At 37.4% G+C, this 27,207-nt stretch overlaps 2 protein-coding genes across 4 annotated transcripts; one reads left to right on the top strand and one right to left on the bottom strand.

Annotated features, from left to right (window-relative positions):
- Positions 1-14,600: 14,600 nt before the first annotated feature.
- On the bottom strand, positions 14,601-24,379 carry LOC117410345 (clathrin heavy chain linker domain-containing protein 1-like). Of its 3 annotated transcripts, none has more exons than XM_059025504.1 (12): positions 24,217-24,379; positions 23,609-23,802; positions 23,226-23,413; positions 22,204-22,340; positions 21,323-21,524; positions 21,091-21,206; positions 20,804-20,903; positions 19,914-20,020; positions 19,494-19,668; positions 18,158-18,360; positions 17,049-17,120; positions 14,601-15,046 (listed from the first exon to the last, which is right to left on the bottom strand). In XM_059025504.1, the coding sequence occupies exons 1-12, from the start codon at positions 24,344-24,346 to the stop codon at positions 14,850-14,852; spliced, it is 1,821 nt and encodes a 606-aa protein (XP_058881487.1). In that variant the 5' UTR covers positions 24,347-24,379; the 3' UTR covers positions 14,601-14,849. The 3 variants fall into 3 exon arrangements, with proteins under 3 accessions (XP_058881487.1, XP_058881485.1, XP_033872667.3); XM_059025502.1 differs by having other exon boundaries at positions 16,941-17,120; positions 23,226-23,362; positions 24,217-24,378; XM_034016776.3 differs by having other exon boundaries at positions 16,941-17,120; positions 24,217-24,376.
- Positions 24,380-24,670: 291 nt separating this feature from the next.
- Positions 24,671-27,051, top strand: LOC117410763 (ubiquitin-ribosomal protein eS31 fusion protein). The gene is made up of 6 exons (XM_034017553.2): positions 24,671-24,799; positions 24,918-24,982; positions 25,659-25,713; positions 25,927-26,012; positions 26,400-26,531; positions 26,867-27,051. Exons 1-6 carry the CDS (start codon positions 24,688-24,690, stop codon positions 27,014-27,016), a joined length of 600 nt encoding a protein of 199 aa, XP_033873444.2. The 5' UTR covers positions 24,671-24,687; the 3' UTR covers positions 27,017-27,051.
- Positions 27,052-27,207: the final 156 nt, after the last annotated feature.

Here is a 27,207-nt window from a genome sequence, read left to right as displayed (position 1 = left end):
GGAAGGAAAACAATTACAGGAGCCATAACAGAAGGAACCTTTATATTATTCAGGTCTTATTATGAGCAAAACCTTTCCACCATCTAAACTGTAATTGATAGTGTCTGGGAGGCCTATTCTTTCTCCCATGCCTTGTCAAGAAAAGCAATCATTTAAATGATTGTGTCAGTTGCTGAATAGTAGTTACTATCAGTAGTTTATACAGCAGGGAGTCAGAAAGCTTTTCACACAGAGGAAGTTTGTCCCTTTCATTGACCTTGAGTGGCACACACTGAGAGGGGCCTGTATTTGTGTGCCTGGTACTGATGCAAATGCTGGTGTTTTTTTTCTAAACAGAGTCACAATCAGCCTGTTCATGTCAGTCTTTATTATAGGGATGTTTATGATGTCTCAACAAAGAACCATTACAGTGAATAAAACCACTATCTTGAGGCCAGCACACTAAATTATCTCATTTGTGACACTGTGTTATATCTCATTTTCTTAATGTACACCATACTGGAAATGATTCCACTGCCAAAACCAACTTCACAAGAATGAGCCTAAACCGCAATGAACCAGCACTTCTTATATGCATCAATATAAAACCGAAGCTCACACCAGCTGTGCCACCATCATAAACAGTAAAGTAACAGTCAACATTTGGAGCCCATTGACTGTTTTGTTTTTTACAGTATTATGAATCTTCGCAGACCTTCAAACGAAATATCCTGTTGATATAATTTAGACTTTATGTTTACATGTCCTGGTAACACATGTCTGAATTTCATTGTTTTGAAATAGCAGCTGTTTCTCAGTGGGAGCAAAGAGTCACTCATAATGAAGTTTCTGGAACGACACAGCAGAAATGACCAGGCAGTTGGTGGCTGTATGTGGGTACAAAGCCCTTTCGTACAGCGTCATTGGCGGCGATTTAAGGAGACGAAGAAGGACTTGGATGACGATCCCTGCTCCGGCTGGCCTTTTGCTGCTGTCAATTTAAGAACTGTAATGATCCTGCAGGCATGACGCTTAAGAGAATATTCATAGGCAAGGGTGTCCTGCCTCTGGTTATAACCATTGGTTCATTTACACAGAGTTCTATATTCTTGTATACTGTAATTACAAGAATACTGTGAAGTGTTTGCAACTCAGCTCGCTAAGTCTTCTGTTGTGGTGAGTTTTCCTCCAGTTAGGGAAACCATCAGAAGCTTGTGCAGAAATGGGAAGCTATTGCAAATCTAATCACAGACTTTTTGTTTATAGACAAAGAAAAGGAGATGTGATACCTTTTATTGGACTAACTAAATAATAATTAATCACAAGCTTTCAAGATCTCAAAGGTCTCTTCTTCAGGTGAAAGTAGAAATTAGGGGGCGGGGGGGTTGCATTACTCCATGTCAAAGAATATCTAGTGTGTGGAATTTATACTGTACCAATGGATATCGGTACTATAAATTAATTCAAAATATGATGACCAGTTATATAAGTGGTTGTCTTTTGGTGATATCCAGTGGCTCTCCTAGTTAAAATTAACATGGATGGTATTGTAAGTCATGTGATCAAGAGCTTGTTGGTTCTAATCTTGATTGTGCCGACTTGCCTGGGAACCCCATGGGTTAGGGAGTAAATTGGCTGGGGATAATAATTTACCTCCTCATGCTTCAGCAACCCCTACTAGTCAGACAGAAACAAGCCAGACTGAGCATCACATTAGTTACCTGGCAACACCGGTTGCTTAGGTTTGGCAGGTCAAAAGAGATGATTGGCTTAAGAGGATAGCTTCAGTGAGTCACATTCAAATAGAGCATTTAAAACTGAAATGATAAAAAACAACAACAAAGATGTTTGTATTTGACTGTAATTATATATGATTTATTTTAATTACCTATATAAATCAGCAAACTGGACTACATCACCAACTATGCTACCCAGCTCCTGGTCCAGGCCCTGGTACTCTCCCGCCTAGACTACTGCAACTCCCTCCTGGCTGGCCTCCCTGCGTCTGCCACCCGTCCGCTCCAGCTCATCCAGAACTCTGCTGCTCGCCTGGTGTTCTCTCTACCTCGCTTCGCCCACGCTACTCCACTACTCCGCTCGCTCCACTGGCTCCCGATCACCGCTCGCATCCAGTTCAAGACTCTTGTACTAGCCTACAGATGCCTTGATCAGACTGCACCCAGCTACCTCCAGACCCTCATCTCTCCCTACACCCCCACTCGACCTCTCCGCTCCGCCTGCACTAGAAGACTGGCTCTACCTCCGCTACGCTCCCCTGCCTCCCGAGCCCGCTCCTTCTCCACCCTTGCTCCGCAGTGGTGGAACGACCTTCCTACAGATGTCAGGACTGCCCAGTCCCTGACCACATTCCGGCGCCTCCTTAAGACTCACCTCTTCAAACAGCACCTGTAGAACTCCTCTGTTGTATCCTGGGACACTATCACCCTTCATTTAAATATGCTTTATTTTGCTCTTATCTGCCCCCTATTTTACTGCATTTAATCCTGTACCTCAGAATATTGTAATCTCCCAAGTGTTTAATCTGTAGTATTTTGTACTTAATCATATCCTGATGTAACTATCACTACTTAATCATATCCTGATGTAACTTTCACTATTATCTGCTGTATTATTGAATTGTGGTTTGTCACACTTGAGAATTATTGTATTTCTTGTTCTTATTGTATGACTTATATTGTAACACTTGAATGTATTTGTATTTGCTTGCGATTGTAAGTCGCCCTGGATAAGGGCGTCTGCTAAGAAATAAATAATAATAATAATACATCAGAACTCAGTATGCTTGTGTTTTTAATATTGCGTGTTAAAGTAATATCTTGTGTTTTCATGGTTCACCAGGTTTTAAATTAACACCCCTTTACTTGATTGTGTCTGTTGTGTGTGAGTCATAAAATAACTAAAGTCTGTGAACTCCTGAATGCTTTTAGGGTGGGGTTCCTTTCAAACCATTGATCCTAATTTGGTACTTCCCTAATTTTACACCTAAGAACCTCTTTGTCCTTTTGTAACATACATTAAAGTTCATTATGTTAACAAAAAATGTAGTACTTTGTATGTACTGGGAGTAACTATATGCACTTCAAAACATGCTTTTTTTTTTTTTTAAATCCCTTGTATTCAAGGTGAGTTAAAAAGCAGAATTTTATTCTGTCTGTTTCATGAAAACCTGATGGTTATTGCAGATTTCAAACAGACATTTTGTTTTGTTACCGATGATTTTCTTGTGCTTTCCTACAAGCAAGAGTGGTTTAAATCCTGCTCACTACATGCTGCCAATTGTGTGCTGCATTGGCCTTTGCACTCCTGCAGGGTATTAGGAAAGGAAAATTGGCGGGAATCCCAGGAAGGTTCCCAGCTTGGGCCCTCACTTCCAGGTTCCAAATGTTGCTTCGGTTTGATGTATTAAAAGAAGTGATTGGCTTGACAACCGAAACGAAGGTCGATCATTGATATTCAGTCCACCTCATTGGGAAGTGGGTACAAAAATGGGGATACAACTAGCAAATAATTACTCAGTTGAATGGTGGGGTCTACCTTGGTACCATTTTGTACTATGATTTTGAGGCTATTTAGTATACTAGTGATACTGGAGCTTTAACATTTGTGGACTATCATTTTATTTTGATAAAAGAAACCTAGTTTTATGTTCTTTTTCTGTCCTCTGTGTCTATTTTCTTTACATGTATCTGCTTCACTGAACTACATAAGACTGCACAATTGTGCTGACAAGATCAATGGGCCTTTACAAGCTATTGCTATTGCCTTTTATTGTATGGATTAAGACACCATTCCACTTTTGTCATATCCTGTCTTAAAATGTCTGAAGGATTCCAGTGTGGTCTTTTCTCATGCACTGCTGTCTTGTTACCTTATTAATATATCGATATCTCCAGTCTGTTGTTTGGAGAGTTCTTGCTCTACATTCTGACTGTGAGGTTGAGAATAACCAGCCAAGCCTGCAGTCATGTTGCAGTGAAATACTTTGTTGAACAGTATCATTTTATACCTGCAATCTATTATAATAAGCACTGATCACCAAGATCAAGGCTGTGGCTGAGAGTGCCATTTCTCTCCATTGCCGAATGCCAGGACAACTAGTTCCAGGTTGGGAAGCAACATCAACAATATGCACCAAAGGGGGGTGTTGCTATGCTAACAACCATGTATTCAATTATTTATTTGTCCTAAAGTGGGTAATTATTTTACATGTTAAACCTGGAATTTCCTCTTTACACAGAAAGTAATAATACATAGCCTGTAGAGTTTTGTTTAAGTCACTGAAACACAGGATTGGTGAAACTGAGAAAACAGAAAATCTTGAAAAATGTAAACCACCTAGACACATAAACGAACAACACTGTTAAAAAATGCACTTTAACAGGCTTATCCAACGCTTCTTAGTCTAGCCTATACTTTGCTCTATAAAGGCGGAGCTTGGCACTTGCTCCTCATGCCCTATTGCAGTAAATGACAGGGAAGGTGAATCAGATTACATCTATAAAGCTTGCAGCGGCCATCAATTGATGCAGCCATCCGGGACAGAGTTTGGCTCAGGCCAGCCTTCTTATTGACATTATTAATGGTGAGTGGCTGATCGCTAAGAGTAGAATTTTAAACATCACTGATCTGCATGAAGTAACCAGCCAGTTCATCTGCATTATGATGCTGGCACAGTTACAGTAACTGCTAATCGATATAAACAATGTAAGAAAGAGTTAATGGCGGAAAAGTAATTACTTCAGGATATCTTTGTGCTCTTTTGACCACTTTTGTAATAATATTAATAATATAATAGCACCTTTCATAGTGGACAACCATCACAAAGCGCTTTACAGAGGTAGGCTGTGAACTGTGCATTATATGCAGTCACTTACAATAGGACATTGACTTAACATCTCATCTGAAGGATGGAGCGCAAGGAGGTTAAGTGACTTGCTCTGGCTCACACTGTGAGTCAATCATGGTGCGTTGACATTGGCCGCTTTTAGGACGTCTTGACTAGAGTGTAAACTCATCCGACTTTACGACGGCTCACACACAACGTGAGTGCCGCTCGGCTCCTCCCCCACGGAATCTAAAAAGAGAAGAACGACTTGATACGCAGGCGTCCTGAATCTTTGAATTCATTAATGTTTTATTATTTTATATTGGTCAGTATTTGTATTTTATTATTGTCGTCAAAAGTGTACATACCCCAAATATCCATACATTGAGCTATGTAGACTTTTGACAGTAATTTTTTTTGCTTTGTTAAACAGGTTTAGATGACGGTGACGTCAAGAAACAAAAGTAATATTTGAGTATATTGGAGCGTATTATTTAAAAAAATGCTATCAAAAATCATTTTATACCAAAACTATCTCGGATTCTGTTTTCCCGTTATTTTATTGTAAAAACTTGGTTTAGTTTCAAACACACTTTAACACACCGTCTTTTTGTTTGTTGTTATTGTTATTTAAATAAATATTTTGATTGTACCAATGATTAGCTTAAAAACACGGAATACTTTTTTTTAAGAAATGTTTTGTTTGTTTGTTTCTGACAACTGCAGAGCTGTCATAGCATTGTGGGGCGATATCTATTTTTATATACTCCTTTTTTATATATAATATATATGTTTATATAGTATGCAAGGTGCTGGATGCATGCGCTGTTAAATACCTGTGACCCTGTGACGTATTTTGACAGTGATTTGACGCTCTAATCAACTCGTCATTTTGTGAGTTGTACTTGTAACTTTTTGAGTCGTAGTCGTAACTTTGTGATTTGTACCCGTAGCTTTTCTTGAGTCGTATTCATACTTTTGAATTGTACTCGTAACTTTTTGATTTGTACTTGCAATTTTCTGATTTGTAGTCGTATTTTTGATTTGTACTTGTAATTACAAGTACATAATCTTTTTACGTATACAAATTTTGACAGTGATCTCCCTCCATACTTCACCAATGTTATCTCACCTTGTATATATACATAATTGTATGATGCATAAGTCCTTTATTTTTAGTTAAAATAGGCTAAGCAGGCACAGGAATATAGAAGGGAAGGAGTGGCTGCATGTTGGTGAAATTTGTAGGAGGAATTTTCAAAGCGGGAATATGGCACAAAGTCACCCAACAACAAACAGATGGACAGTCTCAGCAAAGATCTTCTATATACACAAGACAGTCTCCTCCTTTTTTCCGTCCCGAATCCAGAGAGTTCTGGTGGCGACTTTTATCCTGTCTCTACAATGTAAAGTCTACTTCATTTCCTGTTCAAAGCGTTCTCTTTTGAAAACGATTGCATTTTGATCAAGATCCACCTGGATCTGTTTAGAGACACCCCTCCTTAACACATACGTGTTATTATCCCTACGATCGATGTATTCACTTGGTCTGACGAGCTCTTTATCGCCGAAGTGGTTTGAACTTTGTCTTGGTTGTCAGGGATGGGATAGGCAGCGATCGAGAGTGAACGAGATTGGCGGCAACTCAATTCTTCAACTTTTTTGATAGCGGGTTAATTAGGACTATTTATTAGGTTAATTAGGTTGATTTGTACTTGTATTTTTTATTTGTTCCTGTAATTACAAGTACAAATTCTTTTTACTTATACAAATATTTTTGACAGTGATCTCCCTCCATATTCTTTTGAAAACAAAAGTTACAGTAATAAACAGCAAATTTAGTTATCTTACTCAAGGTGAAATCCTTCACATAACAAATGGGTCAGGAAATGCTATGTTGTGTCAAACAGTGTCTAAACGAATAACCATTTTACTCGTAGACTGCAAGATAAGTATATATTTTTTGAAGATGAGTCCCCGCAATATGAACACAATACTGTATTGTTTGTTTGTAATACCATTCTGCCTCTTCTGCCTTTGTGGTTTGCGTAGGGGAAAACTCGTCATACAGTCAGTGGTCGTAATGACGTCACCGAGCGCATATTGTAATTTAGATGGTATGCGCATGCGTTTGGACCTAAGCCGGCTCAGGGCACAACCGCAGTGTAAACGCTACGTGAAAAATGATAAGATCTCCGCGATCCGTTGGACCTGTCGGCTTAGGTCCGAGGTCCGAGTGTAGCATCAGTGACATGATAAATAAAAGGGCACCAAAGGGATTTCAATACTAAGTAAAAAAGATATCTCAGGATATCTTTTAATGTACGCCAATAAAAAAAATAATAATTAAAAAGCCTATCTAGTAAATACACTGGAGTGTGGTTTGAATCTCCTTGTTGCCTAGATCTTATCTAGAGAGGATAGTTCCTCCTCTATTGTATTCCTGGGAGAGGTCTCATCTCCAGGGGTCAGTAACTTGGTAACATTCATAACTGATTTAACAGATCTTGAGTTCTCCTAATCAGGAAGTGGGTAGACTTGGTTTGGTCTAGCTTGGTGCAATGGTTTTGTGGCTGTAACTAGTGATACTTGGATTTGGGTTTTAAATGGAAAATAGAGGCTGCTGTGAGTGAAAGGACCAAGATTTACGAACGCCTGAATGAAGCAGGGATTTCAAATTGGATTGAAAAAAAAAACTACCTTAAAGCATCACATGCTCTTACAATATTATTTTGCCTGAAGGGCTTGGAAGAGGCACCTTGAATAAGCAGCAACCTACCTTATCTTTCAGTGCTTTTGGTGACCAATTAATTCGGGTTTCACTGATTTATTTATTTTTTACTGTATATTGGAAACATACACCTTATCAAAAATGATGTGTCATGTACCGCATATATATATATATATATATAGGACGAAGAAATGAGAATATTGAAACTGCCAACGGCCTGTCTTTATGCTCAATTTGCCAAGCACAAATTGCTTGAAGTAACGTACAGATAATGTACTAGCTAGTTACCATAGATATGGGTGTCTCATTGTCCTTTGTACCGTGCTAGGTAGCATTATTGTAATTTAGATTTCCTCTTGGCAGCCACTGCGTTCTGGAAAATCACTGAGTTAAATGCTGCATCAGCCCACTCCGCCTCCTCTGGTACACAGAATGAAATACTGTATTCACAAACTAGACCTGAAAGTACTGCAGCAATGGCCCAAGTGTAAAAAAAATATTATGAATATAAAAAAGACAGATTAAACATATAGAGTTAAGACTATATTGTACAGCAGGAGGGGTTCGTCTTTTATAAATATGATACACTATATTGTTCTCTTAATGTAAGTTCAGTCTAAAAATGATATCCAGCCACTCACTCACACAAAATTAAAACAACAGTACAGTACTGCATTTAACAAGAGGAAAGGATAATGTGGTTTAGAAAATTCTGAGCCGTGCTCTGAAGATGGATGTGATCCCCCTACGCACACAGATTTATTCTTGTCTGGTAGAGAAGTTGCATTCTTTTTTTATGAAAAGCTAGCCTTATTTAATTAATCAAACATACTTTAAAACAAAGTTTTCAAATTTAGGGTGACTGAAATGTTCAGGAAACTGTTTGCCGTATTCGTATCATAAAGTTCAGGCTAGTTTAGACTTTGATGTCTGTGGTTATTAAGTATGAGGACACTATGCCATCTGATTTGAAAGCAGGGCTTTAAAAAATGTACTCTGACCCTTTAATCTGCTTGGCAGCCTTGCGGCAGTACAATGGGCTATTTCTGAACTCTTAAGTGGTGGCAGCACTGTTTAATCCACGGAGAAGAGGCAGCAGAGCTGCACATCTAAAAATACAGCCGGTCCTAACACAATACCAATGTACCTCATGGGACTGCAAGAAAATGTAATATAGCCTGCTCTGCATTTGCATGCGTCATGATCAGCTGCTTCCAAACCCTTTCTGTCTGAAACTAAAACAAAAATGAGCAACTGGCTAACTGGTCATCGGTCCAAAATAGATACTGACACAGCTATTTAGCAGCTATCTAAAACTGGTGGCATGTGTAATTTCAGAACCAGATTATTTTTCAGCAGTGCTGTGCTCGTTTCAGGACCGGTTTCCTCTGACATCATCGTCTTCAATGTCATGTTAGTCTTATACTACGGGATTAACAACCAGAAGGCAGCAGTGCTGTGCTAAGTCATCTCCCTTGGCTAGGTGCCAGTATCTTTAAGGCATATTTATGTTCTAATTTATTTTAAATATTTTACACGAACAAAAACCAAAAACGTTACAATATAACAATATAATTCTAGGAGGTGAGGGTCAGTTCCCCCCACCCCGCATTAAAATCATATTTCATAACCAAAAACATAAAAAACAAGCAAAACATTGGTGCATGTAGTAGGCCATAAATTTGACATTATACAGTGAAAACTGAATTACCTGGTCACCAAACACACTGAACACTTGAGGCTGCTCAAGACACATGGCTGCTTCTTCATGCGGCGCCTCTGTCAGTTACTTGGGCTTTCTAGCCGCTCATCAAGTTGTGCACACCAGCTCGTATTCACAAATTAATTATTTTAATGTGTACTTTTCTACAGTAGTTTATTCAAAGTTTACAACCAGCTTACTAAAAAATGCTGTTCATTTATGAATGGTTAGTTGATATATAGCACCGTATTTATAAACCATTAAGAAAGACCAGATCAAACTGTTCAGCAAACTGTTCAGACTTTGGGATCATTATATCGACATTTGTCACATCTTTAAAATGGGGTTCAATTTGATTAATCAAAGGCAAAAAGACATAACCAAAGACATTGCTAAGATGAGTTAAGTGTTTGTTTGACTGAACTTAACAACTTATAAGTTACAAACGAGAGGAGGCAAGGCTGCCTCCTCTCGTTTGTAACTTTCTTATGTTCTTATAACCTGTTATAGTTACCCAGTCTTGTGAAGCAGTTCCTCTGCAGGACTCTTGAAGGAACAGAGTCCACCTTGTGAATTTACTGTGACACCAGATGATCTACCTGTGGAAGGAAAAATAAAGCAACGGAGTTACAAGGACATCAACAGACTTGGAGTGTACAGCCCTATCAACCCTGAGGTCTTGTTTCTATGAAAAAGATCTAGGAGTTGATGTTGACTCAAGAAATGTTTTGTTTGTTTCTAACTGTCTGTGCTTGTCATTATAGAAGGCTAACCTCCGGGAGCTGTAGCTAAACTGCCAGCAATTAAACCCGGACTCCACTTCACCATTGTACACGAATAAACCTGTAAATCACCACTTTCACTAAGAGCACTCACTCTGGACTTGTGACCTGCTGTGTTTGTGTGTGTCTTGTTTAGTGTATTATTATTTCGGGACTGAACCCCATGGTTTGTCTGAGCGATACATGTTGTTGTGTAGAGCCAGTATTTATAATGCACATTGTATTGCCTGTGTGCAGTACCTTACCCTTTTCTGTATTAAATGTCATTTGCCATGTGTCTGCCCAGTTCTGAATCCCGTCTAGATCATTTTTAATGACCTTTGCCGCTACTACGGTGTTTGCCTATTTTTGTGTTTTCTGCAAATTTAACAAGTTTGCTCACTATACCAGAATCTAAGTCATTAATGTAGATTAGGAAGAGAAGAGGGCCTAATACTGTTGTCTGTAAAAACTTGTGAAAAGTAATCATTTAATATATTTGCTATTTTTTTCTCTTCATCTATGATTTTGCCATTTGTATCTCTTAGACATTTTACTTCCTCTTTGAATGTTCTTTTGCTGTGATAATATTGGAAAAACTTTCTGGATTTGGTTTTAGCCCCCTTGGCAATGCTCATTTCAATTTCTCTCTTGACCTTTCTAACTTCTTTTTTGACTTGCGTTTGCAGTTCCAAGTACTCTTTCTGTGTACTTTGTTCTTGGTCCCTTTTAAATGCTCTGTAAAGTGCCTTTTTTCTCTGAATATTTTCTTTTTAATTGATCTATTAAACAAAGCGGTTAGCAGTGTGCAGGTGCAGGTGATCAATGGACAGACAATTATAATCCAGGTGCAATGTTGTTTAATGGTTTTTAAATCCAATGGCCTGATGGCAAAACAACAGTAAATAATAACAATGGTAATGAAGCAATACAGCGGCGTGTATTGCTTATTTGTAATCCGCGGGTTGTCCCCCGAAATAATAACAGTACAGTTTTTAGTTCATCCACACGTAACACATACACAAACACAAACACCAGTGGATGCCACGCCATTTCCCGTCCGGGTCATATACTGTAGCTTTGCCCCCTTTCTAGATGGCCAACTTCCACCTAACCCTGGGAATAAACTGTCATGCCATTTAGTCCAGGGTATTCTGTTCCCTTTATGCAGCTGCCTCGCAGGTCGAAAGGGAGATCTAACACCAAGAATCATTCGATTTCTGACAAACCATTTTGGCCATTTTGTTTTAGATTTTGATTTGTCTACTTTTGGGATGTAATTGTTTTAAGCCTTTAGTAATACATTTTTGAAAAACAGCCATCCTTCTTCTGTGGATATATTCTCTATTTTATGCCTATCTACTTCTGTTAGTCTCTGTTTCATTCCTTCATAGTTAGCCTTTTTAAAATTGTAAACCTTAGCTTTAGTTTTTACTTTTTGGGTTTTAAAAAGCACTTCAAATGAGAGCATGTTGTGGTCTGAGTTTGCCAATAGTTCTCTGACCTCTGTTTTTGTTATTCTGTCTTTGTTATTTGAAAGACTAAATTGAGCATGCCCCCCCCCCCCCCCCCCCCTAATCGATGCACTAACAAATTGCGTTAGGAAGCAGTCATTTGTCATTTGTCATTTCTACCTTTTCAATTTTGTCTGTCGTGCTCCCCACCAGGTTTTCCCATTTTATATGGGGGAAGTTGAAATCCCCCATTAGTATGGCTTCTCCTTTGCTACATGCATTTCTAATGTAATTGTATAACAGATTATTTTGCTCTGTGTCTGAATTTGGCGGTCTATAGCATACCCCTAGTATTATGCACTTTGAGTTTTTGTCCATTATTCTGACCCATATTGATTCTGCATTGTTTTTTTCTTCCAGATTTAGCACCTCGGCTAAGACTATTTTTGATATATAGCACTATCCCTCCGCCTCTTCTGTCCTGCCTGTCTTTCCTATACAGTATATACCCACTAATATTATATTTGTCTACATCACTCTCAGATAACCAAGTTTCTGTAACACCTATCACATCTATCACACCGATCACATCGTAGTTACGTAGTTAGTGCAGTAGCTTCAAGTTCTAACATTTTGTTTTTGAGACTTCTAGCATTTAGATAAATACATTTAATGGCTGTCTTACCTGAGTTGTTGCCCTTGTTTTGATGTAGTCTCCCTTCTGTTTTTTTTTGTTGATTTCTCCCCCCCCCTTTCTAGTTTAAATACTTCTGAACTTCCTTGAGTATTCTTTTTCCGAATAGATTGTTTCCCTTTTTATTTGTGCAGTCTGTCCCGCCTATATAGATTGTTCTTGTTGTAGAATGTGGTCCAATGTTCAAGGAAGATGAAGCCTTCCTGTGTGCACCACGATTTCAGCCATGCATTTTAATTTTGTATTTCCAGCTGTCCATGTGGTCCTTTGCAAGGTTCCGGCAGTATCCCAGAAAATACCATCTTTTGGTCTTGTCTTTTAATTTCCTTCCTAGCTCTCTGAATGTTTTGCAGGGATCTCTCTTCCAATGTTGTTTGTACCAATATGGACGTCTACTACCGGGTCCTCTCCTGTTCATTCTAAGAGCCTGTCCACGTTCTCAGTGATGTGCGTAACAAAGGCTCCTGGAAGGCAGCACACTGTTGTTGTAAGGGGGTCCAGACTGCGCACTGAACTTGCTGTGTTTCTCAATATGGAGTCCTCAACAATCATGACCTCCCTTTTTTTTGCTGCCTGGCCAGCACCGTTTATGAGGTTCTGGATGTTGTTCCTTTTGTTCTCTTGATGCTGGTTTTGGTCATCTAAATTATAAAGTGGGTCAAATTTGTTTGACGTTTTGATTTTTGGCGGTTGTGTTTGACTACGTTTCTTTTTTTCCCTTTCTCTGCCCATCACAGCTGTATCACTTGCTCTGCAATCGGAGGGGTAAGCGGTCTTCTTCACACCTGCAAAAAGCCAACCCCAGTACCTCACATGGAGGAAAAAGAAAATAAAATCCCATGAGAGCCTAGAACTTCTGGTGGAGGAGGTTCTTAAAAACAAGTCAGATTTATTTGGCCCACAAAAAATGTTTCTTTGGGACCAAAGTGTGGGACCAAATTACACAAAAATTAAATGCACTACGGTCCATCACCATCAGAAAACTATGCAAGGTACAAAAGTGGTACAATGACCTATGAGAAAAGGTAAAAAATCAAATATTAAAAACTAAGGCAGGGGTACCATGGTACAGGGGGTGGAACCCAGTCCTGCTCTCCACTGACCACCACCCAAGGTAGTATAGTCCTGTCCACCTGGGATGTGCTCACTCTGGAGGGGCTTGGTGGGATAGACATTGGAGTGGAGGGTAGGTGTAAGTCAATAAGAAATACAATTAAGAAATTACAAAACTGTATTGAGTAGTTACCCTTTATATAAAGGTGTATTGGTTGTCTTTGAAAATGAGTCTGACTACTGATAAAGAAATTAGGGACCATTTGAGTGCTCAAATGAACTGACAAAATATGAACTTTGTTTTCTTTTTTCTTTATTTTATAGAACCAACATTGACTGTGCAGCAAACTGATCCTGAAGAAATCCTGGTAGCCAATGACTCACCCATATTTACAGCCACAGCCCCTGAATCCCATTCACCATTTTATTTTCCACTACATTAATTGGACATGTTCATGATAAAAATAGAAATTAAAATTCATAGGAACAAAAACCAAGGAGGCCCAGTTGCATAATTTAAGGGGAATGTTATATCAGATTGAATGTTTTTTTTAAACACAAAGTAAAACGGAAATGTGAATGATATGTATCATTAATATGTCGCAACAATTAGGCAGTGACTGGTTTCATTTTTAATGTACAACTCCTGTAATGGAATTAGAAATTTAAAAAATGCAACTGGGTATGAAACATTAGGACATTAGTGTACTGTGCGATATTTGTAGGGGCGGAGGCAACAACGCTTGGTTTGCAACCTCACACAAGCTCCTCTCACAGAGATGCTTAAACATTCCTTATCTGAGCTGGTAGCCATGACTGATCTGATCTGTAACACAAAATAAAATACTTGACCAATTACTATGTTTATTTATTGGAAACATACTGACAGAAAATTACCTTACTACCTTAAAAAAAAAAGGTAAATATATGAAAGTAAAAGAAAAGTGTCTCTATTTGAATAACCAGATTATCAACTCAACCCACACAAAAAGGACAAATTAGAAATATTTTATGTATTTAAAAAAAATATAATACATTATTTTAAAACTACACCAAAGATTCTGTCACTTGGTGAATCACACGTGATGTGGTTAGTTGACTCACTCCACGCTGATATGTTTGTCTCATCAACTGGAAAGCCTTTTGACTGTGAAATAAAGGTCTGAAATGAACTTTCCTGCTTGCAGATTGCCCCCCCCCCCAACCCTAACTTTCACAAGTTTACTTTGTAAAACCAGGTTGTCAGATTATAGTAATTGCTGGAAAATGTGAATCACGAATGAGCAAAATACCAATTGCAGTGGGTTTCTTCCGAAATAGGACAATACAGGTGAGATACCTCCCATTTACATTTGTATACAGATGACTAAAAACAAACTGTTGGTTTGTGTCACTTATTTAATATCATATGATACAGTAAATGTGCAAACACAGCTTCAACATGGATAGAAAGTAAGATTCTTGTGTAGTGATCATATGTGCAGTTACTTTATTGTAAGGCATGTTTCAGGTAGCATTTATGAAGAAATGCAAAGCAAACAAATTGTTTAAACAGATTGGAAAATACATTTTAGCTTGTGGCAACAGAATGGTGGACCAAGAGCTCCCTCTGCTGGTTGGCAGCATGGTTTACATAAAAATGTGTTCTACTAGTTTGGCATCTTCAGCACAGTTTGAAAGTTCTACCACCCCAGCCTGTGCTGAAAGAATATTGATGATCTCTTTAGCCAGGTGGCTGTATTTATTGTTTTCACACTTTTTTGCGATCTGATTCCATCCTTCTGGGGTACACATCACATCATTAAGGATTGTCTGCTCCAGCACACCTGTATTACAATCAAAATCCTGGTTAGTGTGGCTTATTATTATTTATTTCTTAGCAGACGTCCTTATCCAGGGCGACTTACAATTGTTACAAGATATCACATTAATTTTACATACAATTACCCATTTATACAGTAGGGTTTTTACTGGAGCAATCTAGGTAAAGTACCTTGCTCAAGAGTACAACAGCAGTGTCGCCACCAGGGATTGAACCCACAACCCTCCAGTCAAGAGTCAAGAGCCCTAACCACTACTCCACACTGCTGCCCATTGCATAACATCGCATGTTAACACTGCCTCTCCTTGTTGTGAACTTCATCAGATATAGAATAAACAGTGATTCATTATAGGCTATGTGTTACACTTTAATGTAATAATGCAGACACAAGAAAATAAAAAAGCATTTCTAGGGTTTACTGGCTGGTTGTTCAGATGACAACACATGTTAATTAACATACAGCACTACAAGTGCTTTAGAAAAGAAACACAATGGCATTTTTACATGAATTTATATTTTAATAGCAATGAAGGACTGATGTCAAATGTCCAGATTTGAATAGGTAATCAAAAAGAGCATGGTTTTGTAATACTGTATTATCTAACCATATAAGTGTCTTTTTATAACAAATGTGTAATGGAATCACTGGCAAACTACAAATTAACATTAAATCACAGTATTCAATGGTGGTTCAGGTAACCACCTTTTTTGTCTGGTAATCCACTTTAAGCAGCTGCTGCTGCGATGTAATACTACATCAGATGGCCATTTGCAAATGAAACAAAACCATTTCCCAGCATGGTTGCAAAGGAAACTTCTACATTAAAATCATGTCGTAATGATCTCCCCAGAGCTAGTAACACAATGTCAAGTATGTAATGTTATATGCATTACATCAAACCAACAGTAAAGAATAGCATTAAGACATGAACATAATCCCCTTGTGGTTTCGCTAGCCACAGTATAGGCATACTGCAATGCCTTTATAAATTAAAAAGCCCTGCATGCATCACTTGAGGGCACCCTGTCCTCTGCAGTGGGTGGGCCTCTGAAACCGAGTCTGGTCAGGATTTGCTGGGACTATACAGCAGTAGCCATGAACTTTGCATCACCTTACCATAAATGTTTTCACTAAGGAGAGCATTTTCTTATATTGCACCCATAAACTTGGAATTGACTCCTATTGGAGATACTGTCGAAATGGGATGTTTTAAGAAATATGTTATCGAAGATGCCTTGTAATTAAAGTCATTGATTCTTCATGTGGCTGTATCTGATTGAAAGTGTGTCATGAATGAGATAATACCCAAATCTGAGTCTCTTGGACTGTCATCTTCATAACTAGGTATCTGACTAATAAAATAATAAAATATTATAAAGGAGTGCTAACAAAGGTTTACAAATCTTTGCTTTTACCTATAGAAATATTATCACTGATCCCAATTGAATTCTGTAGAATATCTTTTTTTTTTTTTTACTTTTATTTAATATTAATTTATTTCAAAGACACTAAAGATCAAAAATTGCTGTTGCTTCTTGGTAACTAATGTGTTGTAGTTCAAACAAATTCCTACCTGTAATCAGACCATGTGACCTACAGCAAAGATATCAGAATTCAGAAGTTTATTTATAAAATTGTATTTGAAAGTTTTAAATGAATGTAAAACAAAACAAGGATTATCAGCAGAATAAAAGGGAGACCAGTAATAATGTTAATAAAGCTCAAAATAAGTAATGAAACTATTTATTGCCTATATGGCCTACATGAATTTGCTGTGCCTTTAACATAGGAAGTCATTCATTCTACAAACCAAATTCATTTTAGATTAACATGAATGAGTCTTCCCTGCAGTAGCAAACCCATCACCCCAATATCTGCTCAGTTGATGTCAACTTACTTTTCCCACAAGCATAGATATTCTCCAGTAGCTGAAACCCAAAGCTCTTGATGTTAGTTGAGGTCAGTGACAAAACAGTGAGCCCCACTGAGAGTGCGGCCGGCCTACCATTGTACTTGTGAGTCAGAGACTGAAGTAGTTGAGGACTTTGGCAGTGCTTCAGCAGGTAAAGGCAGTCATCTAGATCATATGAAAAAGGAAAGACTCACTATAGTTAAGCTATCCATGTCCTTGCTTATACATCTTACAAATTACATTGTATGTACCTCTAAAGAAAGGGATACTGGAAAAAATTCTGCTACAATGCTTTTACCAAGCTAGGTAAAACAACAACAACAAAAACATCTGGAGGTAAGGGCCTAGCCTGGGAAAATCTCTTTCTGGACTCTCTGGGTGTCTAACTAGTAGGGTTTACTGAAGCGTGATGACAGGAACTCAGCCCAGATGATTCTCCACCCCAACCTATGGATGTGTGGTAGTCAATGCAGCACCAAAGCAGCACTGCCTACTAGCCTCGAACAAGCAAGCTCCTGGTCGTGTTACTCACCCTGCACTCATACGGGAGTAACTTGATGAGCACTACAATCTTTTGTGAATAATTTCTGTCTCATACATTTCTATTGATAGTGCCCTAATGCAGTACTGTTGAAGCACACTATACTGTATACAACTGTTTTGTTTTTTTTCTTTCTTTCTTTTTTTAACACCGGTAGGTAAAGAGGTTGCAACTATATTCACATGATTTATAATGGACTCAGGCACAACTTGATTTTTTCAAAGTACATAAATGATTACTCTTGCACGAAGTGTCTTTTGCAAGGCCGATATGTTGAGCAACTGCAGGGTAATATAAAAACTAATTGCTGCAAAATCTTTATGATATTTTACATAAAGTAATGTTAGTGCTCAGATAGTACATTGGGGCTCAGGAATGCCCAGTCATTTGAAATAAAAAACAGATGGAGCAACTAAATTGGAATCAATATTGTCTCATGCTAGTACATCAATAACCACATTAACAGAATGATTTAGAACGGGCCTTGTTAACTGCTGTGTGGAAAGAGGAAACAAACATGATCCACCTAAAATGAATCTTTCTGCTAAAGCCAAAGAGTGAATAAAATGTGGCTACGTGTCCTTCTTGAAAGCAGAGAATGAAAAGTTCTCATGAAAAGCATGTAATCAAATACAAATAAAAATAATTCCTGCCTCCTTACCCATATTGAATTTTTTACAGTGGTAGACATAGTCTATGGCTCCATGGATCATACCCCTCTTGCACAAACACAGAGCTGCCTCCCTGTGTAAAGCACAGTGTGTGTAAACTAGTTGTGCTAGAGCAAGGCACGTATCATTTATCTCAGGTTTGCTCTCCCCAAATTCACAAAGTACCTCTGCTAGCTTCTCAGAATAGGTTAACCTGCAAAATAGAAATATATACATGAGGTTTATCATAGACCGTAGATGTTGCAGTAAGAAAGGCACAGTCACAAGTTAAAATCCTGATGTAGGACTCAAGAGATGAAAGATGACAACAGAGAGCACAATTTACAAAACTTTCACATTTATTTGAAGACCATTATTTGTGAGAGTGTTTAAGTACAAAAATTAAATCCCAAAACATTTTTGGAAACATTTTAGCAGTTGGATACTAAACCTTGGTTTAAGTGAATTGAACCAAATTCCACTCCCATAAAATTCTAATTTCCCCTGCCCACTGTTGGTTGATGGTACTTCACTACCCATATCCTTCTTTTAAATTATGCTTAAGAGTTTTTTTTTTTTTATTCAATTAAGAATATTATGAATAACAAAAGAAATGTTTAAATGTACAGTTATCCTTCTGAGTACTTGTTTGGATGATTGTAAAAAAAAAAAGAAAAAAAAAAAGATATTGTTAATAATAATAATATCACAAATATTTACTTATTTGTTTTAATACTTAATACTTTGTCTAAGGGCTGTAAACCAGTTCCCTATCAGTCAGCTTACTGAAGCTTTTGAATTGCCTTTCTAAGGACTGGGTTGTCTATGGCTACCCTCATGAGTGACATAGCCACAACATTTCATGAACAATTCCAAAATGAGATCCAGTAAAATATTCATGCATCAGCATTGTATATGAAAGTGTTATTCAGTGTTCTCATAAGCAATAAGACCCGACAGGGTGGGCAGTATTGGGCAATACTGGACTGCCCAAGGGCATAATGAGGCCCGACACCACAGACGAAGGTCTGGTATTTCCCAATGCTGCCCACCCTGTAGGGGCTTAATGTGCTTAGAAAATGGGTGGCTCAGGGACATATGTCCAGGTGAAAAGGCACTTATGCTGGTATTTTTTATTTCCTAGTCATCTATTGAAAGTCAGTGTAACACCCTGCCAAGGGTACTAGCCAATAAGATGCTAGGAAATAAAAAGCCAATTTTCTAATCACCTATACTGTATTTCCTTGTAAAGGTTTTTGGAAAACATTTGTAAAATCTTGCTCTGACATCCTAATTGACAAATGAATGAATCACTTCGGAACATCATTAGCTTTTTTTCTATCTTACCTCTTCTGGGTTACCCAGTTAACAACAGACTCCAGACAGTTGTGCTTTAAAGCACACTGCACCCCTTCCACAGACATGTCCGCATCAGGAGGGTGTTTGACTGCGTTACTTGAGATCATCAGTGCCTGGAAGAAGAGCAGCTGAGGAGAGAATTTTCCTTTGTATTCAGTGATCGCTGTAAAAAAAAAAAAAGTTATAATATGAAACAGATAAAAGGGAATGATCATTTAGGTTTTTTTTTCCCAGTGATCAATTATTCGTTTTGTTTGTATTTGGTTGATAGTTAAACCTTTTGAAAGCCTTTTTCTTACATGTTTTAGTTTTTTGATTGTTTCATTTCTTTATGATATTATTATTATTATTATTATTATTATTATTATTATTATTATTATTATTATTTTTATTATTATTTTTTTTTACCTTTGAATCGTTTCATGGTTTTTGAGTTCCTCAGGACTCCATGTGGGGAATTGGCAGCATGGAATGCAGCTGCCTCATAATGACCGCCTTCAAAAAGTTCCAGAAACCTGAGAGAAAGGAACAGCAATCATTTCATATAAGTGTTCCCTGGCAACCCCATCACTGAAAAAGCTTCATATGGGCTCCCTGGCCTGTACTGTAGTTACACAAATTGTGCCTCTAAATATGTTACAATTAATGGGAGACTTTTAATACTGTTATATTTTCACTAAAATTATATGGTTTATCAACCTCACTAGGGTATATAATCTGTGTGAAGGTTCTTTTACCTGGGTTCAAGAGCTGATTTTCACTTCTATGTGTCTGTTATAGATATATGTTACACAAGCTAGATAAGTCAAAGTATCTATATATAAGTAAGCACCAGCACCAACTAGTGCTCATCTGTGTATTGCCAGCAATAATTTAGGAAGGTTGATCTAAAATAGCAGATAACTAGATGGCTATTACTTTTATAAAGAACCTGTAGCTGATCTAGCCTCGATTACACATGTCTATGGTGGGCAACTAGAATTGAAGAACAACTCCTGAACAGGAAAAAACACTTTGACACAGACATATTAAAACATTACATTCACACAATATTTGAGTAAGCAATAAGACCAACTCAGAATGATTGAAACATCATATAAAGGGGATAGTAAAAAATGTTAAGCTACTCCCTCTTTAAGCATACTGTAGCTTGTTAAACGCTACAGTATTTTCATAATGGTTCTTGGTTACTCCAACAATAATAAAACACGTATAGTGTTCAGTGTGTGTTATCTCCAATTTATTTCAGATTACAAAAGCCAGTATTAGGTTCAATATTACATTAAATTCAATCTTACCTTTCTATGTATTCTAGCAAAAGTTCTGAAGCCTTGATCTTCAAGGGATCATCCTCTTCAAATCCCACTGAATCCATGCTATAGTAAGCTGCATCTGTCACTACAGAATCCATAATAATGAAATGAATTGTTGTATTCTTTTGAAACCAGGTTTATTGCTTATGTCTGTTCATCTTCATGAAACCTTTCTGCATTGTTTTGGGTTTCTTTATATCTGTATGTGAAATTAAAAATGTTTTCATGCCTATCATTTAAACAAGTGAATCTAACAATAATAGTATTTTTACCTTTGAGTTCTGATGCTTGCTTTAATGTCGGCGACATGAACTCAAGTAACGGAATATTTCCATCTGATCTTTCCCAGGAGGAAACTGCATCAGCCAGTAACTTCATTTGTCTGTACCTTAATTTTAATATTCAAAAAGAGTACAAGTGATGTTAAGCTGCTGTTAACCCACTACAGTATAGTCTTGGTGTCATAACCCTAATGTCCCACTAAAATGCAACAGATTGTCCTACCTTAGTCTCAGCTTTTCATTTTCTGCTGCTAGCTCTTCCCTTTGTTCAAATGTTTGTTTCATTTTGTGGTCTACCTCAGCCTTCACGTGCAATGGGACATAATTGCTGTTCTTTTTTTGCTTAATTTCTGTCAGCTTTCCTTCAAGATACTCAAGGTGCTTGGTCAAAGCTTCAGGGTTTAAAGATTCTTCAAATGTCAAGCCTAATAAGGAAGTCACATAACAGATCAAATAAAATAAAAAGAAATATCCCAAAATGCAAATTTTCTTAACCTGCTTTTTTAAGTTTACATATTGGATGTACTGTTAGTACCAGTCTTGGTAGTCTCCTACTGCACTTATGGGGTGGTGTGCTCATTAAAGTCTCTTATATATATTTAAAGTACATAGTTATTTGATCTATTCCAGGATTCAGATGTATGGTGGAATTTCACAGACTCGGACACGTTCCGCTTGTTCAAAGTGAACAGGAGGCGGCTTTTAGATTTGCTCATTAGTGAGAACATGGTTCCAGGTAAAGAAGGTGGAAAGACTTGACAAATCAGATTGTTCAGGTCTGCCAGGCCTCTCAAAATCACAACTTTAAGCAAGTGGTCTGTTGGTTAAAACAGTCAACAAAGACCCACCCCAGCTGTTCTGCATGTATTCACCTGTCCCTATACTTGCTAGTGACTATTATTATTTATTTCTTATCAGACGCCCTTATCCAGGGCGACTTACAATTGTTACAAGATATCACATTATACATTATTTCACAAGAAATATTTTCACAAGAATAATTTATAGACTAGTGTATATAAACTGTGATAAATGGCAGGCAAAACAAAAATGAAAACATCTAATCCAACCCATGGAGTATTTGCTAATGAAATAGCAGGATACCTGGAATTTTAGTTGAAGAATTAACTTCTCTTTTTTTAGATGCTTCTTCTGGGCTCTGGGTTTGTTTTTTCCTTGATTCCCTGATTTTCAGAATCTGAGCATCAAGTTCAGCAGAGTCCTTTTTAATGATCTCAATTCTTTGGAAAAACAGCAAGTCCGGTTACTTATACAATGGGTCACTGAAGAAGAGGACGTAGTTTAAAACATCCTTTTATTTAAGTTCCTCCTATACTGTGCTATTATCATTTCCCTGGTTTAGAACTGCTTTGAGCTTGCCTCTAGAGAATACTACATCCCGGGGCTGCACAGCCTTCATGCCATTCAAATCAGGTGATTTATAAGTGTACATAGGCAGAGAGTAAGGTAGGACTGACAGAGTCGAAACATAATTTTAGAATGGAAGAGGAAGTCTGTTCAGTGGCGGTACTTAGTATCTGTTACTCAAGTTCAAAGCAAGTTCAAAGCCAAGTAAAGGCAGATTATAACTCAATGATGTAGCAACAGTATGTAAAAACACTCCGAATATTTGCAAATACCATAAAATAGTTAATAGAAAATGTACAAAATTAAATTTAAATTAGATTTGAAGCTACTTACTCTTAAGCTATACATAAACCAGCAACAGGTCTGTAAAATTCACTGAGAGCAGTGCAAATGATAAAATGGGGGAGACAAGAGGGTATTCAAAAATCAAAAAAGGAAGACACATTGGAAAACCAACCCATCTCAAAGGGAGGATAATTTTGTTATGCAAATGGATAAACCTACTGTATACAGTTTGGGTATTTGTAAAATAGCATCCTTGGCATGTTTTCTGTAATATATAAAAGTCATTTAGTTTCAGTCATGATGGGCAAGAACACAGTTTTTGATAGAGGGCTGTGGGTGTTCGGTTGGCAGGGGCTTTAGTATCAAAGACTACAACAGTCCTAATGTAGTGGTACTAACTGTTAATATGACAGGAAATTCTATTCTGTTTGACCAACTACTGTCTTTATTTATGTTGTGAAATGATGTCCCACCTTTCTTGAAGCTGAGCAGCTCTTTTTATAGAGTATGTGAGAGTTGTTGGCTCAGCAGCCATGGTCTTCAACTTCCCACGAATGAATGTGGCATCTTTGTGACCTTTTCTTACAGCCCCAATGCAGTCATCATACGCCTGTTTAATGGAGGTCAGAATGCTCTTGTACACAGTAGCATGCTCAATTACCTGTTAATGAGCATTTAAAAAAAACTAAAAAAAAACCACTTTGAACTTACATTCACATTATGCCCTTTATTGTTTCTTATTTTATACGCAAAATTAAATATATAAAACTTGGAAAATATTGCAAACCGTTTAATTTTGTTTTATTATTATTCTTATGTTCAATCCAGTGACGTTTACACATCATGTCTATTTTACCTTGTCAAATGCAACGCTGTGAATGATATACCGTTGCTCATCTGGACCATTACCAGGACATCCTACTGTTTTTTGTTCGCTCTGTATAAATTGATACACTGAGTCCAAGAAATTCTTGTCTCTGGCACTGATAATAGGAGGAAGAACGACACATCCATTGAACGAAGAGCTTGCGGATGAAGATCTCGACATTGCTATGAAAACAGGAGAGGATTCAATGCATTGTAAAATGAATCTGCATACGGTTATAGTGCCCACAACATTTGCTCAGTACTGTCCAGGGTTTATTATTATTATTATTATTATTATTATTATTATTATTATTATTCAATGGCTGTTCAATAATAATGAACAACTCAAATGGTGTAGTGATATAGAGTAATAAAAATTATATATATATATATATATATATATATATATATATATATATATATATATATATATATATAAAAATATATATATTTTCGTTTTTTTCCTTTTCTATAAGATTTTATATCGATTGTTTACACAAGAAAAGCTAAACACCTTTTTGTTACCGTATATAATAACAGACGCGTAGACTGAAAAATGTACTTAAGCGTTACTTGAGCTGTTTTCTTATTATGTACCTCCTGATGGAAAGTGTTCCGTTCGATAGCGCCCGGTCAACCGGCCTGCTACTACAAAAATGTTTGTGGTAATCAAGAAGGTTACTAAGGAAACCCTCGTGAGCAATGATTTGTGGGGGTTGTAGTTCATTTGTGTTCTCTGGCGAACAAAAGCATGAGATAATGTACTTTTCATTTTTTTTTGCAAGAGAACTATAATAAAAGCATTCCGAATTTGAACAGACTAAATCGAATCGAATGAAGTTTGTTTTTTTCCCCAAAAAAATTAGCAAAGTGTTTTCTGGACTTGCTTCCTTTGCTCGTGATGGCTGACATAACTACAAGTCCCAAAAAGCAACAGAGCGTTTTCTGAAATTCTTAAATGTATATTATTCGGCTTGACATTATTGAATTATAACTAATTACACACACATTTAAAAAAAAAAGCAAAAAAAAAAAAAAAAAAACACAAAAAAGGCACGGAACTCAAAAATGTGTATTTTCATCCGGCAGTACTCTAGCCACCCTCCCCTTGCCCCGACGGTAAGGAAACCCCGTGTCAAGGATTGGAAGCCCTTTTCTCATGATCCGCCATTAGCTGGAGGTTCGTGGTGATTTTGTGCTCCCGATTTAAATTAAGATTTCTTTCCAATAAATCCATATTAAGTACTTTTTCTTTACATTATATGTTTCTAAATTGAAACTGTGTTCCTTATCTGCAGGTGGAATCTGTTTCAAGATGCAGATCTTCGTGAAAACCTTGACGGGGAAGACTATAACCCTTGAGGTGGGTGAGCTCCCCGGTTAAATCAATGGTCTGTGGAAACTAAGTGAAAGTGTCTGCATATTTTGAAATGAAGACAGTTACATGCAGTTATTTTGTATATCGTATCTAGAGCATCATTAATTTAGACTGCTTTTGACGTTGAACCGCGTTTAATTTTGTTCTGTCTTGTTCCTGGTGAGTGATTTAAAATACTTCCTGGCACTGCAAGTGCATAATAATAAACCAACATGTGCAAAACAAACACGGTATTTTTTCACGCGCTTTGAATTTTGTCTTGTATACGTGATGTGAGAAAGCTGTCTTAATTCACGCTGTAACTAAATGTAGCCAAGTTCACGGTAGTGTTACATTTTATGTTTAACGGGCAATGAAGGGAAATTAATTAAATACATTATAACTATGTACTGTATGTAGGGCCTAGAGATGTGACAGGCCGCGTCACATTACGCATGTATTAAGTATTACTAGCCATGTGTATAACCCCTCCTCGGCTACACCGCTTTTTTGATTATTCCATCATTTTGTTTAATTCTTTTACACTGCTAGTGATAAATATGTTGTTTTTTTAGTGGTTTTCCATGTCGAAGTCAGAAGTAGTGGATTTTAATGACGTATGATTGTGCAAATAAACTGCGTCTCTTCACCCACAATAATTTGAACTTTTCATCACTGTTAGGTTGAGCCTTCTGATACGATCGAAAATGTCAAAGCCAAAATTCAAGACAAAGAAGGTAAGCGAAGTCAGGACATGTTTTGTTAACTGTATTGATAACTGTCAATTATTCCACAATACACGAACAAATACACAGTAGGAATATAAAATATGCTATTTTGAATTGTACATGCCAGTTTATGAAGGGACAATTGTTAACTGTTATTTATAATACGCTGAAAAAGGTATATTTGCTGTAAATAGTTTTAAAATAAACGTTTCCCTTTTGCAGGCATCCCCCCTGATCAGCAGCGATTGATCTTTGCCGGCAAACAGCTCGAAGATGGGCGCACACTGTCTGACTACAATATTCAGAAGGTGTGTATTTCAGTTAAGTAGGTATCTGAGTCTGTGCCAGAAACATAGACCCTGTAACGATAAAGCTGTGTTGCTGTTTAAGCATGTTAAGTTGAACGTCTTGAATATGCCTTTTTTTGAAACTTTAAGTCAGACTTGACTAATAGATTTGAAGGATGTAAGTATTATACTCAAAGTGATGCAATGTGTTATAATTTGGCTTGAGACAAAACTCAGTTGGCTAGTAAAACTTTTTACGGAAGTTGATCTCAGTAAGAGGGATACATTGTTAAACCATTTAAAATGAAAGTTTTTAGATACTGGTGTTTACAGATGCTGTACTGTCACCCAGTTGAAATTGGATCTACCTTCTAGTTCAAATGTAACCTTTTGTGATCTTGTCTGCAGGAGTCCACACTTCACCTTGTGCTGAGACTCCGTGGTGGTGCCAAGAAGAGAAAGAAGAAGTCTTACACCACACCCAAAAAGAACAAGCATAAGAGAAAGAAGGTCAAGCTTGCTGTGCTCAAGTACTACAAGGTGAGTACTGTAATTCTGAATCCTTGAATAGGTGGTATAGAGTGGAATATGTTGTGGAGAAGCATTTAAGTAACATTTTATAGGATGGCACTAATGAAACATGATCAGTTGCTTTCCAAATGTTGGTTAGTCTCGATTTGCCTTAGATTTAAGAGCCGATGCTGGCAAATTTAGTAAAATGTCAACATGCTGCCAATGTTGAATCAACTAGAATTGTAGCACTAACTAGTGTTGTAACCTATTACTAAACATATTGGATTATTCTGGTTGTAGGGTGTGTCCTTGAGTACACCAAGCAGAAGCTGAGTTTTTGTTCTATTTTTCCTGCTCTGAAGGTTGATGAAAATGGCAAAATCCACCGTCTGCGTCGTGAGTGTCCTGCTGACGAATGCGGTGCTGGGGTCTTCATGGCCAGCCACTTCGACAGACACTACTGTGGAAAGTGCTGTCTGACTTACTGCTTCAACAAGCCTGAAGACAAGTAAAATGGACATGTAATTAATAAAGATTTCAAAGTCTTTTTGCCATGCCTCTTTATTCCACAGCACAAGCTTGGCTCGTTTTAAGATTAAGTAAAATCAGTTGATGCAGTGTAAACTTTTCAAAGAAAGTTTGATGGTAGCAATCCAGTATATAAGGCATTAAAATAATAAACTGAACAATTTGGTAAAGTAAT

This window comes from Acipenser ruthenus, chromosome 6 (assembly GCF_902713425.1).
Source record: "Acipenser ruthenus chromosome 6, fAciRut3.2 maternal haplotype, whole genome shotgun sequence".
NCBI classification, from domain to species: Eukaryota; Metazoa; Chordata; class Actinopteri; order Acipenseriformes; family Acipenseridae; genus Acipenser; species Acipenser ruthenus.
The sequence above is the reverse complement of the archived record's forward strand: the minus strand, read 5'-3'. Positions and strand labels throughout refer to the sequence as shown.

What these genes read in the sequence shown, in the direction of transcription:
- LOC117410345 (XM_034016776.3), bottom strand. Translation starts at nt 24,346, where the DNA reads ATGAACTACAACCCCCACAAATCATTGCTCACGAGGGTTTCCTTAGTA. An exon ending in AACCATGAAACGATTCAAAG is followed by an intron (nt 19,669 to 19,913) that starts GTAAAAAAAAAT and finishes TTTTTTTTACAG; the next exon opens with CGATCACTGAATACAAAGGA. An exon ending in AACTGGGTAACCCAGAAGAG is followed by an intron (nt 18,361 to 19,493) that starts GTAAGATAGAAA and finishes TCTATTTTGCAG; the next exon opens with GTTAACCTATTCTGAGAAGC.
- LOC117410763 (XM_034017553.2), top strand. Translation starts at nt 24,688, where the DNA reads ATGTGTATTTTCATCCGGCAGTACTCTAGCCACCCTCCCCTTGCCCCG. An exon ending in CAAAATTCAAGACAAAGAAG is followed by an intron (nt 25,714 to 25,926) that starts GTAAGCGAAGTC and finishes TCCCTTTTGCAG; the next exon opens with GCATCCCCCCTGATCAGCAG. An exon ending in CTGACTACAATATTCAGAAG is followed by an intron (nt 26,013 to 26,399) that starts GTGTGTATTTCA and finishes TCTTGTCTGCAG; the next exon opens with GAGTCCACACTTCACCTTGT.